This window comes from Colias croceus, chromosome 21, assembly GCF_905220415.1.
Source record: "Colias croceus chromosome 21, ilColCroc2.1".
Lineage (NCBI taxonomy): Eukaryota > Metazoa > Arthropoda > Insecta > Lepidoptera > Pieridae > Colias > Colias croceus.
The window spans coordinates 370,767-386,440 of record NC_059557.1 but is presented as its reverse complement, the minus strand read 5'-3'; the positions used below and the strand labels follow the sequence as shown (position 1 = coordinate 386,440).

Here is a 15,674-nt window from a genome sequence, read left to right as displayed (position 1 = left end):
TTGGACTTAGTACTAAGCAGTATGCCCGTACAGAGCGTGTCAGTATCTGGTGATGTCTTACCGTTAGTTTCCATTGACAACCACCATCCCCCGCTAGAAATTACAGTAAAGTGGCGCCGGAGTAATGTGCTAGTTCGCTCTCAGAAGGAATCGCAACCACTTAATTGTTCCGCATTACAATTCGTTCAAAATTGGAACTTCCGTAAAGCTGATATGAACGTGTTATACTCCATGCTTGAAAATATTGATTGGAGCGCTCTTTATCTTATTTCAGACGTGAATAAAGCAGTCGAATATTTTTATACAAAGCTAAGTGAATGTCTAAATTTCTGTGTACCGCTTAAAAATTATAATAAGCCGCTGAGCCGTTATATATATCCAGTATGGTTCACATCTGACTTAATATCTAATATAAAAAATAAGCACTTCCAACACAAGCAATATAAAATTAGTGGTGATTTGACTAGCTTTGAATTATTTAAATATTACCGAACTTTGGTTAAAAAACAGATAGATGAGGCGTACAAAAACTATACTCATAGGGTTAGTTCTAGTATTCGTAAAAATCCGGCGTATTTTTGGAAATTTGTAAAGGAACTTCGACAAAATAGACACGGTACTGCTGCATATAGTTATAACGGACAATCTCTCATAGGGCAAAATGCTGTTGATTCATTTGCAGATTACTTTAGTTCAGTATTTTTAAAAGACACTCCGAGGTTAAATGCTGAGGAAGCTGGGAAACATTTCCATTCAGAAAGTAATAGTTCTTTACATGTGAGTATAGATGAATTCATATCTAAAGATTTATACAAAGCAGCTAGACGGTTAAAGCCACATTCATCTACCGGTCCAGATGGTGTTCCACCTTTTTTGATAAAGGATTGTATATCTATATTTGTAAAACCGTTGTTGTATTTGTTTAATTTGTCTATGCAAAATAATGTCTATCCTACCGCATGGAAAGTTTCTCGCGTCACGCCCGTAGCAAAAGATAGCAATAATTGTGATGTAACAAATCATAGACCAATTGCTGTTCTCTCAACATTTGGAAAATTATTTGAGATGCTGGTAGATAATCGCATCAAAAATCAGATCGGTACTTACTTAAGTGATTGTCAGCATGGGTTTAGGTCTAAGCGGTCAACTGTAACTAATCATTTAAATTTTGTTACTTATGTCAATACATGCCTGGATGAAAACCAGCAGGTAGACGTCGCTTATTTTGATTTCCAAAAAGCTTTCGACAAAATAGATAACGATATCCTTTTAAACAAACTTGCCTCATTCGGGTTCTGTCCTAAACTTTTGCAATTTTTTGCGAATTATTTAAAAGATCGTTTGCAATATGTTCAAATTGGTAATCATAAGTCACATATTTATTCCACTAAATCAGGAATAAGTCAAGGATCGACACTGGGACCGACCCAGTTTTTAATTTTAATTAATGATTTACCGAATGTTGTTAGCAGCGCTCAGTGCTTAATGTTCGCAGATGACCTCAAAATTTATATGGGAGTAAATAATCATACCCAATACCAGGCTTTGCAGCGTGACATTGAGTCTGTTTTGGAATGGGGTGTAGAAAACCGCTTATATTTTAATATTGGTAAATGCAAAATAATGAGCTACTCGAGGTCTCGAACGCCAATCGATTACACATATTATTTAGGTGGACAGTGTCTACAGCGCGTTACAACAATTAAAGATCTAGGAGTTACTTTTTCTTCTCGGTTACAATTTAAGGAGCATATCGTTAATATATGCAATAAGTCTTTTAAAACGCTCGGTTTTATAATTCGAACTGGCAATAATTTTTCTGACATAAAATGTACTATTTCTCTTTACCAGGCATACGTTCGAAGTTGCTTAGAATATAATTGTATTATCTGGGATTCACATGAAAAAAAATATATCCTTATGTTAGAAAAAATCCAAAAGAAGTTTTGTAGATATGTATTTAGACAGATGTATGGATACTATCCATACATGTACCCATCTCTGTATGTGTACGGTATGACAGGCTTTTTCAGTCTGGAATCGAGGCGAAAATACATTTTACTAGTACACGTTTATCAGGTGCTAAATGGTGGTATAGATAACCCATTTAGTCTTGAACGAATTTCTTTTAAAATTCCTCCAAAGTTCATTTATAGTGTAGCGGCTCCTTCTGGGTTGGGACTACGTCGGGGTCGTGATTTCCTTGCCGTCCAGCAAGGTGTAAGAACTGTGTCTGGCCGTAACGCCCCCTTGGTGCGCTCGGTAAAATTGGTAAACGACTTGCTCGCTCTGCTACCCGAGACAGATTTATTTAATACGTCCTTAAATACGTATAAATCGAATGTTTTTAAATTCTTAAGTCGATAATTAATGAAAATTGTAAACTTATCCTATTTTAATATTTTATTTTAAACTAAACATGTAATGCTTTGGGTTTTACACCTGTTAATTACTTGTTGTTATGAAATAAATAAATAAATAAATAAATATCAAATTCGTTGAATATTCTTATGAATAGGCTGAATGATGAATATTTTATTATGCGCTTAACATATTGATTTCGTTGGAATACGGGCATAAAATAGTGTAAATATATGGGGATATTCCGAAAGATCCTTGAATCACGTTTATGTGATTAACAAGTCCATACGCCTTATAATGAAATGAAATGAAATGAAATAAATTTATTTGTCCATTTTATAAAATAAAATGCAGTTCCATCTAGAGTATAAATTATAAATAATATAAAACTCACCCAGCATCCTAATGATGTTTTTCCTGGACTGCGCTTGCCTCGCCTCTCCGTGAACACTGCCATTTACTCCATTAAGAGTACCCGGACTGCCCGGGTTGTGTGTGTGCGTGGATCTACAACAAAAAAAAATTCCTATAGAATACCAATATAATATTAAAAACTTTACTAGATTAATAACAGAGGTTAAACTGATAACATTCAGATGCAAACGCTAAATTTATTTAAGACTAGCTGCGCTCCGCGGTTTCACCCTCGTATCTCCGCTTCTGTTGGTCTTAGCATGATGATAATTATATAGCCTAATAGCCTATAGCCTTCCTCGATATGGGCTATCCAACACCCAAATAATTTTTCAAATCGGACCAGTAGTTCTTGAGATTAGCGCGTTCAAACAAACAAACAAACAAACTCTTCAGTTTTATAAGATAAGTATAGATATGCTAAAGAATAGACAAACGCAAAAGAATAAGATCAGCATCTTGCTTTCTTTATTCTGTTGTAGTGTAAATAAAAATAAGAATTCTCATTATTTTCTTAAACTTTAGCATATCCTTTTGTTATCATGATTTACGCATCAGTACACATAGCTCAAAAGAACGTGTGAGATAAGAACGAAATAAAAGACAAAGGAAAAAATCTATATGATTTCTTGACTAAAATGAAAGGGGTTTGTAAAATAAATATGATTTTTTAAAAGTTTATCGCTGAATTTTCTCTGAGAAAAATGCTTTCCAAACCTGTTGAAAACTTAAATGGTAAATAAAATATGTCTAGTTGAACGAATAAATGTTTGTTTAAACATATTTTATTATAACAGCAAACACCTAAATGTTGTCAAAATTATAAGTAGGTTACCTAAAGTCTATAAACCTTTATCAGCTCACAGCACCGCATCAAATACCAGGTTGGAAACGTGATATGTCGCACATTTCGGGACTTAGTCCTTATTTTAATTGACGCTTATTCTGAGGTTGGTATTTTTACATAAATAACGACGCTACGTTAACGATATTTTTGTATAAAAACTTAATTTTAGGTACAAATTTGTATAAAAATATTTATAATTTAATAACGGTTGATTTTATCTATACTAATATTATAAAGCTGAAGAGTTTGTTTGTTTCTTTGAACGCTCTTATCTCAGGAAATATTGGTCCGATTTGAAAAATTATTTCATTGTTAGATAGCCCATTTATCGAGGAAGGCTATAGGCTATATATCATCACGCTAAGACCAACAGGAGCGAAGCAATGCGGGTGAAACCGCGGAGCACAGCTAGTAGTTGTTATTTTTCATGTTAAAAATGAAAAGGAGTAAATATTACAATAAAGCTGGTGAAGCGGTAAAGTGGGATAGAAAAATGAAAATATCTTTTCCCACGGACCTTTTCCTCTTTAATATGGCGTACTAGTTTCCTATATATTACCTACACGTAAAATTGGAAAGAATGAACGTGCTTGGATTTGCGAATTTGTTGGCGAAGGCATAGTAGTAATATTATGTTTTTAAATAAGTAAAATATTGCGTAGACAAGTAATATTGCTTCGGAAATACTGAAACTAAAACGTAGAAATAATATCTTGTAGGTATATAAAAATGAATCGCAAAATGTGTTGGTAAGCGTATAACTCGAGAACGGCTGAACCGATTTCGATAATTCTTTTTTTATTATATTCCTTGAAGTACGAGGATGATTCTTATGTTGAGAAAACGTAAATATGTACCACGGGCGAAGCCGGGGCGGACCGCTAGTTTACTTATAAAAATATTCAGTTAGGTAGGTACATATTACTATTTCCCGAGATTTAGATAATTTAATTCCAATCTTAAATTTCATTTTACTTATCAAATGCCAAAATGGAGTTATTTATTCAATACGCAATGAAAAAATATTATTCAAAAACTCAAACTCAAATATTTCTTTATTTAATTAGACTTCTTCGAGAAGCACTTTTGAAACGTCAATACATATTTTTAACATTTACCACCGATTCGGAAAGCAGTATCTATGGAGAAGAATCGGCAAGAAACTCCATAGTTGCTCTTTTAAATCATTTCAGTATTACAATTTAATTTTACAAAATATGTAACTAAGTAACTTTACGTATATATTATCATAATATGCCAAAGAAGTATTAGAACTGTAAAATATTATTTAGTCATTGTTACAATATGAAACTTTTGTTTGAAAAAACTTCTAAAGAATGTATACCTAATAACTTCCATACCTACTGTGTAAACACACAAATTTCAAATCTGTTTTTCAGCTTCTTTAAATAAATTTAATAATATTTTTCGTGTTTATAACTTACTTATTAACGTCAAAGACCCAATAAGTCAAATTGAACGATCCTCACTTTGAATATAAGTCAGAAACAGAAATAAAGAGTTGATTACTTTTGGAGTAAGAAGTTGGTGACCTTGTCTCTATAAATCAGTTTTAAATAACTTTTAAATTCATGATTCATTATAATAATCATAAGTACAAAATAGCGTTGAGTTGGTAATTTCAGTAAGACATTTATAATTCCATCGTAATTTTAGTGATCGTTAAAATAATATATACTCTATTGAATATCACGAATAAATCTACATCTAGGTACAATCATAATTATTTTTTAAAATTAACCATAGGGATAAATACCATTAATACCCAGACCTATTTAATTTATTGTTTGACACATACATTTATTCCAAAAAAAAAAATATTTTTCTACGTAAATTTGTTTGTTAGAAGTTCTATAGGAAGACTTTCGATTTTAATTCATTATACTTATGGTTTACGCTATTATGTATGTAAGTATTCACATTCACCCACAAAGAGAAGTTTTCAAAACATCAGAACAAACAAAATACAAACACAGGCTACATGAAATACGTTCAAGATTCCCAACCAATGTAAAGTATGAAATCTGGATGTATTAAAAAAGCAAGGTTAACCGCCAATATCTCTGAAATCGTTGATTCAACCTTAGTCATAATTATTTTCAAAACAAATACATAAATAATCAGCCTTTTAATTTATTTTGACAGTCCATAATTAGATTAATTCCAAAACAACACTTGAGTGGTTAACGATCCATTTAAATATTATCAAAACAAATCTTTTGTTTATAAACATTGTATTATAATCTCCAAAAGAACATCCACGAAATTACCAATTAATGTAATTGTTATCATAACAAACTTTTTATTTATAAACATACATTATTGAAAGAATATGAAGTGATTATAGATCAAAATGGTAAAAAATTAAGAGGGTTTCTATTACTCAACATTTTTTACTAGATTTACACCCTTTTTTTTGTTTGTCGTTTCTATCTTGATAATATGTTCTTGCTATTTTAAAAAATGTATCGTAATTCGTAGTATAGGTACTGTATCGACTAAAATTATAACTAATTGCTATAATCTAATACAGATGGATAGGTACATATTATTATAGTTGTCTTTGGCCCCATAAAAGTTATTATAAGTAGAGTCAATCCTGTTAAATAAAACAAAACGAAAAAAAACCCACGGTTAAAAATCACATTTACGTATTTTTAGAATTATAACCGTAATAAAACTCTTTAAAAATCACAAAGGGTTTAATCACGGCAATATGAACGAAGCCTTACTTTTTGAACCGAGATCGTTTTAATTAACTGCCCCTTTGTCATTCAAATAGCGTTAAGCGATGGTTAAGCGATTCATGACATTTCGTTTGTTTGTCAATCTGATGTCTGGGAATTATCGAACAAATATGCACAGGAAATATTACGTTATTAAGCCTCTTCATCTCATTGGAATACAAATGAAATTAATTTATGAGATAATTTTACTGAACAATGCATTTTAGAAATAATTAAGTACGTGTTGATTTTATTGTTAAAAGTTTCCATTAATAAAAAAGGTTCTTCGAGAATTAATGGTAATCGCTGAATACGTAACAATAAAGAAAAGCGCGATCGTTATTCGCGATCATTTTTTTTTCTTAATTACATAGTATTTTATAAATAAATATTATAAAATCAACAAACCAAAGAAGATCAAACCCGAGCACGTTGCTCTAAATCCAACCTTAATTGAATCCACTTGATCAGACACAAAAAATTTAATCAAAGTTGCTCATCCAATACTACTTGTCAGTGTCACACGTAGGTACAAATAAAAATCCAACACAATAACCCACTTTTCTTATTTCAATTATATAGAAAAATAACCAATTTTTAACTATCAATGCTTTCAAAAGCCGTCTACCGAGAAGAATCAGAAAGAAATTCGATTTACTTTTTAAAAGTTTCTTTGTCAATATAGTAATATTTTTTTATAATAAGAAATCAATAAGACATTTATTAATAAATATAAGAGAGGCACCACATCAGTCTGAGCGTGATGCATCCGTTACACAATAAACGATCCAAATTCATTAGCCAATAAAAAGTAATCATGAACATTCTTCGAAATTGGTTAGGTCACAAAAGTCTTCAGAGACAAGTTTCGGGTAACAGGTGGTCAACCGCTGATTTAATCTAAATTACATTCGGCAGTGATAGATCGCAAACGTGTCTCAAATTGGTCTGCCTATTGTATTTGAGAATTGTTTCAGCCCACGTGCCCGCGTGTTGCCAGTTAAGTTTGGTGCCTCCTTAGTTTCGTCTTGCTAGTTTGTAGTTCTGAATTGAACATTAAATTACATAAGGATTGATATTTGATATATTTGGGAATTTCTTCGTTTTGAGTATAGATATTATAAATACAAAATAATTGTGTCAGGCTAAATTTATTAATTATTATTATTAGATTTTATTATATATTTTTTTTATTTATTAACAAAAATATGTTAGCATCCAATATCTCGATACAAATGGAATCTCTACATAAATGCTTTCTCAGTCGTAATATCAATATGATCACAATGTAACATATTATTGCCTTAGAAACACGAAAGAATAGATGCTTTAATTATCTCGTGATATACCTACACAAGAACACATATAACTAACAACTTTATATATTACTAGCTGTTGCCCGCAGCTTCGCTTGCGTGGAATATATAAATTTTCATGGTATAAGTTTTCATCCCCTATTTTACCCCTTTAGGGGATGAATTTTATAAAATCCTTTCTTAGGGGACGCCTACGTTATGACATCTACCTGCATGCCAAATTTCAGCCCGATACGTCCAGTGGTTTGGGCTGTGCGTTGATAGATCACTATATCAGTCACCTTTGAGTTTTATATATATAGACAAAGCCCATATTCCTCACCCTCACATCCTATTATTATGAACTCTAAACTACTTACGTTAATTTCACCTTAATAGGTTTACATCTCAATAAGTTTTAATAGCACACTGTTTCAAGTCAAAACTAACGTTATCAAGGCGGAACAATGGAAAATTCGTTTATGATAAACAAAAGACTGCAAATATAAACAAAGGTGCTTTTAGCATTTTGCAAACAATATGTGCGGTGTAAACCCCTGATCTTCTTTATAGATACGAGACTGTAATGAGGTTTAAGTAAAATTTATGTTTAAAAAATGTACGGTATTCGTACGTTGCGCGCTTTCAGCATTTTACGCGTACATGCGACATATTAGTACCATTTCATTAGTTGGCATTCGATCACCATAGCTATCGCGCGTACCTACTTATTAAGGCAATAAAGGCATAATAGAACTTATTTCTTTTATTGAAGTGAAACTTCTTTATCGGGGTTGGAAAAAAATTAAGTGTAACATTTTTTCGTTACGCGTCATCTTTTTCACATACTTACCACGCGTGATTCGACGTATTTCTGTAAAGAATTTTTTTTTGAAAAATAAAGTCATAAAGAAGTTTCACTTCTTACGTGTGTACACTAGTACACGCACACATTTTTTTACTCTATACGAGCCCTACAACCCCGTACAAACAAAGTCTTCTTAAACAGTAAACATATTTAATTAAATATTTAAACGTTTATTAAATGACATGATAGTCTTAAAATATAACTGTAACTAACTATAAAATAAAATTGTCTTCAAGTCAAGTAATTTACTGTGTTTAGAAGCTAGCTCGGGTTATTAAGGTCACGCACTTGTTATTAAGTCCAGCATTATTAATATCGTAAAACTTAATGTTGATATGACACATAACGTATTATTGAGTCTTAATATTACAAAACGGGAAGGTCATGAGAGAAATGTGACACTTGTAAATGACACTATTTCCTCCCAAATTGGAAAATAGCTTTTTATCTGTCAAAAAGTAACTATTACGTACTTATATTACATACCCACACGAATATAAAAATAAAGTGTATGCTACGAATGTAAAAAGGGTTTTATCTATTTTAACGATACAGTTATGTTTTGTATAGGTATAACTATATCATTATGCAAATTATTTGCTGTTAAATTTACAGTAACTTTACTAACAACAAGTTTCCCTTACAGGTCTCACGTGTCCCAGCAGTGGGAACATAATGAGCTGATAATTATGATGATGGAGACGAGGCGTAAAATAAACAAAATATCATTGTCACACTCAGCCAAGTAAAGTACGGTTACTTCTTAGAAGTTGATTTTAAAAAATATTGTACTTTTTCCGTTGGTGTTTCTGAATAAATTACAATTTGTTAGCTGTTTAACTTTGCTAAAAACCCATTACATTAATATTTTACCTTTGTTGTCGTGATCAAATCATTCGCTTAAAATGTAAATGACATCAATGTTGTCCTGTTTCATCTGTATAATATTACGATGCCTTTTATAAACTTTAATCTCATTACATTTTACATAATATAATATGTATATTATATTATATAAACAATTATTTATAATTTACGCTTGCAAATAAATGATTATAATTAAGTTATCCTAATCTTCCCTAAAAATGATTATTTTTAATACATCACAAAACGATTAATCCATATAAAAGAGGTATTTTATAAAATCACACATCATATAAATCTAATAACAACAAGCTGACTGCGACAAATTGTCGCTGTACGCACGATATTACGCGCTCTAGGCGGTGTCATTCTGAATTTAGTTTATCGTTATTTTATAGCCTTATCTTATATGTTCCACATTCAGGTAAATCTAATTATTAAGGCGGTCGTGGAAATTGGAATACATAAATATCTACACGTTATACATATGTGTGCAGATTTAGAAACAAAGCTGTAAGGAACACACTGTGTTTACACATTTATAACAATTAGGAGCGATTGTTCTGTCTTGTATGTAATGGTACCTGTAGGCGTGTGGCTAGGATAAGAGAAGGAGATATCCGTACTAAAATCCAAGCTTCAAGCAAATAAGAATACAAACATTACGACGTATGTTGTTCTTTATATACCTTGAAACCGTGACAAACTATTTACTATATAAACTGTATCATTGCATTTTATACGAGTAATATATCATTTTATAAACGATCATAATAACCACACTTAAAATTATAACTTCCATACAATCTTTCTACTTTAGTACTGTTGGAACGAAGTTCCTTATCGCACGGTACGCTGGCTAAAGGGGGCTAGGCGCGTGTTACGAAAAATCCTCACGACACTTTTGCTCTCCAAGCGCTATGCACTATAGCAAAAGTGTATTAACATTCCATCACTTATTTCATTTATCATTTAACTCCTGAATATTGATAATTTATTAAATTATACAATTTATAATACGTATTTCACAACGAAAGGAACTCGTTCCAATCGGTGTTCACATGTGACACCTCAGTCATTTTTTTTTTATTTCTATATTACAGCTTAAAACTTATGTCGATACCTACCCCATCACGTACCTAATGCGCAAGCCCATCCTCACGTACAAGCAGAGGATGATCAGGCCAGGCAGGATGAAGAAGAAGAAGCTGCTCAGTTCGCAGATGTACCAGGATGGCAGTTCCAACATCGCGCAGAACGCTGACTCCAGGGACGCGTTGCCTGATGCTGAGAAATATGTGTAATCTTATTGTTTGTGGGAGGAAGGTAGCAACTAGCATGCCAAAGTTTTGAAAGTATTGGTAGTCGTTTTCCTGATGGTAAGCGACCATCAGGAAAACTACCACATGAAAATTTCCAGAGGTAGAGGCTTTGAAAATGCGTTATCTGCTTAAAAACCGTGAAAGATGAGAAAAAAATTATTTATTTATCAAATTTTAAGGTTCACCATCATGTATTTCATTCGATTATTACACCTAGTACAAGTAGATATTAAAATTAAGTAAAAAAGATTAACTGGGAAGGGTAAAGAAAAGTATTCGAGTTAAATTACTTAAATTAGTAGGTCTCGGAAGTTTAGGCAAAGAGTAAGTAAGCAAAATTTGTTATGACGGGGTGATGTTATCGGTCGTTAATTTGATTAAAATTCAACCTTGGTGTTACAGCCAATAATCCACCAACTATAAAAGCGAAAGGGTTTGTCTTTCACGTTTCGACAGATGGAGAACTTTGAAGTGTTGCTACTATAAATATAGTTATAGGGATGTAGAGTTGTTGAAAAGCAATGATCAATTATAATTACTTTAAACCACACCGAAAGTTGTATGTTTTTTAATCATCAAATTGATTTATTTGCCAAAATTCACACTACGCATAATATTTTCTCACGAAAAATTTGCGTTTCATTAGTTTAATTTATCTAAACAAGTCACATAACTCTAATCTTAATTAAAAACTATTTAAACAGCACATGTTAGTTAAAAAAAACCAAAACAATCCGGTTCTTTGATCTTAAATTAAAAAGGTCCAAGTCAAAGGTAAAAACGCAAGTAAACAAACTAAATCTAATAAAGTTTTTATTGAATTAGTTGAATTGTTAACTGTACCGAAGTACTAACGAACAGCGTCAAGTCTGTCAGATAATTAATCTTTTCATTTCAAAGGGTTAATTTAATTTTCATTAGGGTTAAAGATGAGTTATCAGGTCGTTATTTACTACCTTAATAAAATTTGTAGTTATTAAAGTGAAACTTTTATTACATCGTCTCAAACTTTTTGGTCTGTGTAGCGCATGTCGCGTGTATCGCGGCTGCCGAGTAGGTATACCTACTCGGCAGCCGACCGACACGCGACATGCGCTACACAAAGCAGTGTTCGGAACCGTTCGAACAGTTTCACTTTTACCGTGGTTTCATAAAACCACACAACATTTTTTTTTTCCGCTTTTTGATTTTGTGCATTACTGTTTTAACTGTTAGTACTTATTGTAGTATTGCAGCTATTTGAAGTCTTTAGATAAATCAACGTGTTTTTTTATTATATTTTAAACTAACTTCGAAATAGAAAGGGCAGTTAAAAATAATGGATGTTGAAATGTGATAGAGCGGTACTCATTATTCAAAGTTTATGACTTTTTAAAGTTCACTTTTAATGTAGGAGATATATTCTAATTCATTAAATCAACCAAATCATGAAAAAGTAGTATTTTTGGCGATAAAACAGCGATTCAATCTCAAGTTAAAGCGTTCATTAACCTTATAAATCTCGATTGGATGTTCCGTCTTTATTTCTCATTTTGTCGTTAAAGTTTTAAACCCGGAAGAAAGGTCTTCTTTATCGTATTCCGATATTTTTAACATCATGATTTCAATATAAAATATTGTGCACGTAGAAATTTTATTTAAAAACAATGCTCCAAAAGCACTAAGATGTCGCAGTATCGTAATAAATTATGAAACATATTCACGATATTCACTAGCATATGAAAATATAAAAGTAGAGATAGAATGAAATGTGTTTCAGTTTAGAATAAATTTAAAAATATATGATATATGTCTTTGGGAGAGGCTTATATACAGCAGTGTCCTATGACTGACACACCACGATGACGACGACCACTATATGATTTAAATATTATACAGCTGTTTTAAATAGTTAGCTGATAACAATAATCTTCTGTGATTATATTACGTAAGGACATACGACATTTCAACATTAATTTTTATCAACCTAAGATAAAAGCTAAGATAAGCGATTAAACGTCTACTCAAGATGATTAAGAATTCATTTTAAATCCCTTTATATTTCCCAATAGATTCAGTGCATTCAAACAACAATCAGTAAATCAAACGAGCTGAGATCGTACAACAATGCGTAGCACCCGCTACGGCGTAGAGGTAGAGCACGTGGAATGTAGGCTGTAGACAAGTAGCGTTCAAGCGTGAACACTGTAATCCACACAAAGACTGCCTTCGTCAGTGAAAATACAATTTAATTGTTTTAAAGGCCACAATACATGGCTATCATGATTAATGGTCTGATTTCACCACAGTATTTGTCGTTAATAAAATTGTGAAAAATGTCACGATTCGATATTTATTGTTTATTGTGTTATCCTTATCAAATAAAGATTGGACAAGTGCACCCATGAATCATTTTAAATTTAATATTTTCGGACAACTTATAACAACGATGAATCTTCAATTGATCATAATTTATTGGCTCGTTTCATATTGAATATACTAACACTGTGTCATATTATTATTTCATTGTAGAAATGTAATCATTTTAAAATCCAATATAAAATTTATCGGTGTGGTATAGATGTCAGCAAAATATTAAAATCGAGCGGCCATTGTGGTGAAGTTGCGTTTAATGACAAAACTGGTAAAACGTGCGGAAGCCGAAAGCTATTTGGGTATTCAATTTATTTACCGAATGTGGTATGCGGGTTGAACTTTCACCCCTTATAACCTTGGAAAGCTCTTATGCGAATCAAAATTTAATAGCAAGTTAAAACTACCGTTTAAATTATCTTTACATTTACCTGGCGGATAATCATGGTAGTTAACGGTAGTGTAGTGTGCGAAGGGTGAAGCTGCGAGTAAAGAGAGCGCCCACAGAGCCAACACGATCCGTAGTGCTCGCCGCAAGCCCGCTACGGCGTAGATGTGTAGCGGGTGGCAGATAGCCAGGTAGCGCTCGAGCGTGAACGCTACTATAGTTAGTACAGACACGTATGATGCCCTGTGAACAAAAAAAAATCATTATTTCCAATAGTTCTAATATTTGGGTAGCTGATGCAGATTATTATTGGTATTCTTTTTGAAAGTTAAAAGTTTTATAAGTTGAAAAAAAAACGTGTCCTTATCACATTATTATTTCTTAAGACCAATAATATATTAATTAATTAATTATTTATGAATCAGGCTCTATTTATAAGTTACCCTAGTGCTTGTGAGAAACGATTCATAGGTACATTTTTATTTATTAAGTCTAGATGTAACAAACGCTAATAAAAATATTAATTTTTCCAAAATACAATTCAAACTGTGACGAAGAATATTACACCTTTCTACCTTCACATTAATAATACATAACATAACCGTAATTCACCAATGATGACGTCATTATCGATATCCGCTGTGAAAACTTGACTCCGTAAAGCTCTATAAAGCCTCGAGTTATATTCGAAAAGCGAAATAAACTTTGACTTTGGAAACATTATTTGAAAATATAAGAGACCATAATATTTTATGCATGTTTAATAAATTTTTATTTTATATTGTGCATAGATCGTTTGGTAATAGAATTTTATTGTTTGTATAGTATGAAATAATATACTATACAATTAAAATCAATAAGTGTGCCATAACGAGTAATAAGAGTACAATTATTAACGTCATGAATTCAAATGAGCTTCGAGAAGTATTAATATTCACATTTACAATTCGATATTCGATAAATTTCCCAGCAAATGAACAAACGTAGCGAAGCTTGTAAAAATTCAGTAAGTAAATATAAATTGAATTTTTACAAACATTTGAAAGGAGAAACAGAGCGGCAAATATCGCATTAAATGAAACTGGTTAAGAATAAAAGTAATAATTTATTAACCTTTCTGTAACAGCCTTTGAATAAAAGCTTCAAGTTTTGTCACATCAAAGGTTGTGAGAGTTTATTAAATTATATTTGTCCTTTGACGGATAAAAATACTTTGGAAAGCGACTTTATGAACTACTTATTTGCATTATTATTGTAAATTTTACATTTATATTTATACAAAAGAATAAAATGTTTTCAAAGAAAGCATTGTATAATTCATTACTGTTATTACTTCGTTATATGATTCTTATTTTATAAATTAAATGAGCCAGACACTTAACGAATTGTATCTACTGAATAAAACACAGCATTTCAACCCTTTTTCGTGAGGATAGAAAAATATATGTGGATATATTTTATTTTAACATTTATTAGTATTCCAAACACTTACTCTTTTTAAAAGAAGTGTTAAAAGCGGGTTAGATTAAACCCCTTCGCGTAATTTATTCTGCTCGGCCCTGTCCTACAGGCTACAATTTATTTGCGATGACTAACGAATATATCTTATACAATAGGTATTATTAATTCTTATTTATTATACCAGCAAAACACGTATTTTGTGAGATATTGCTTCATTTTCTTATATAATTTTAATGCAGATAATAAAATTGATGTCATGAATAACGTTAATAAAACATACTATTTCTAATTAATTTAGAATGGTGCATTCCTAATAATATTATAAATGCGAAAATAACTTTGTCTGTATGTCTGTCTGTCTCTTCTTCACCAATACAGTTATTACTAGAATGCTTCACTAAATGAGTAAATTATTTTTTTTAAATTAACGTAACGTAACTTTTATTACCTCTATAACATAATATTTTATACCTATATACACAAAATATATGCAGTACAATTTTATAGTGTAGCTCAAAGAGAGCTTCAGATATTCCAAACTTAAAGTAGATAGTTAGATACGCTATGTTGATAATGTATCAAAATAATAAAATAGTTTTGAATTAAAGCCGAAATTTCTGAACAAAACAATTCGTTCAGTTTAAAACTGACTGTGTTGAGGTAAACGCTCTTAAAAGCATGACCGCAACTATTCATATAGAGGTAATAAAACGCTCGCTTTCCTGAAATAAAACAAAAAGCTTTGGCATTTTAAC

General features: G+C 31.5%; 1 protein-coding gene across 2 annotated transcripts in view; it reads right to left on the bottom strand.

Moving 5' to 3' along the window:
- LOC123701446 (neuropeptides capa receptor) overlaps nucleotides 1-15,674 on the bottom strand; it is a 67,854-nt gene that overhangs the window by 7,356 nt on the left and 44,824 nt on the right. Inside the window, exons 3-5 of one of the 2 annotated variants that reach the window (XM_045648930.1) lie at nucleotides 13,502-13,701; nucleotides 10,524-10,683; nucleotides 2,756-2,868 (exon numbers count right to left, since the gene is read on the bottom strand). In XM_045648930.1, the coding sequence (XP_045504886.1) occupies nucleotides 2,756-2,868; nucleotides 10,524-10,683; nucleotides 13,502-13,701 (473 nt within the window). The remainder of the gene's footprint in view (nucleotides 1-2,755; nucleotides 2,869-10,523; nucleotides 10,684-13,501; nucleotides 13,702-15,674) is intronic. The other variant, XM_045648931.1, reaches the window with a different exon arrangement.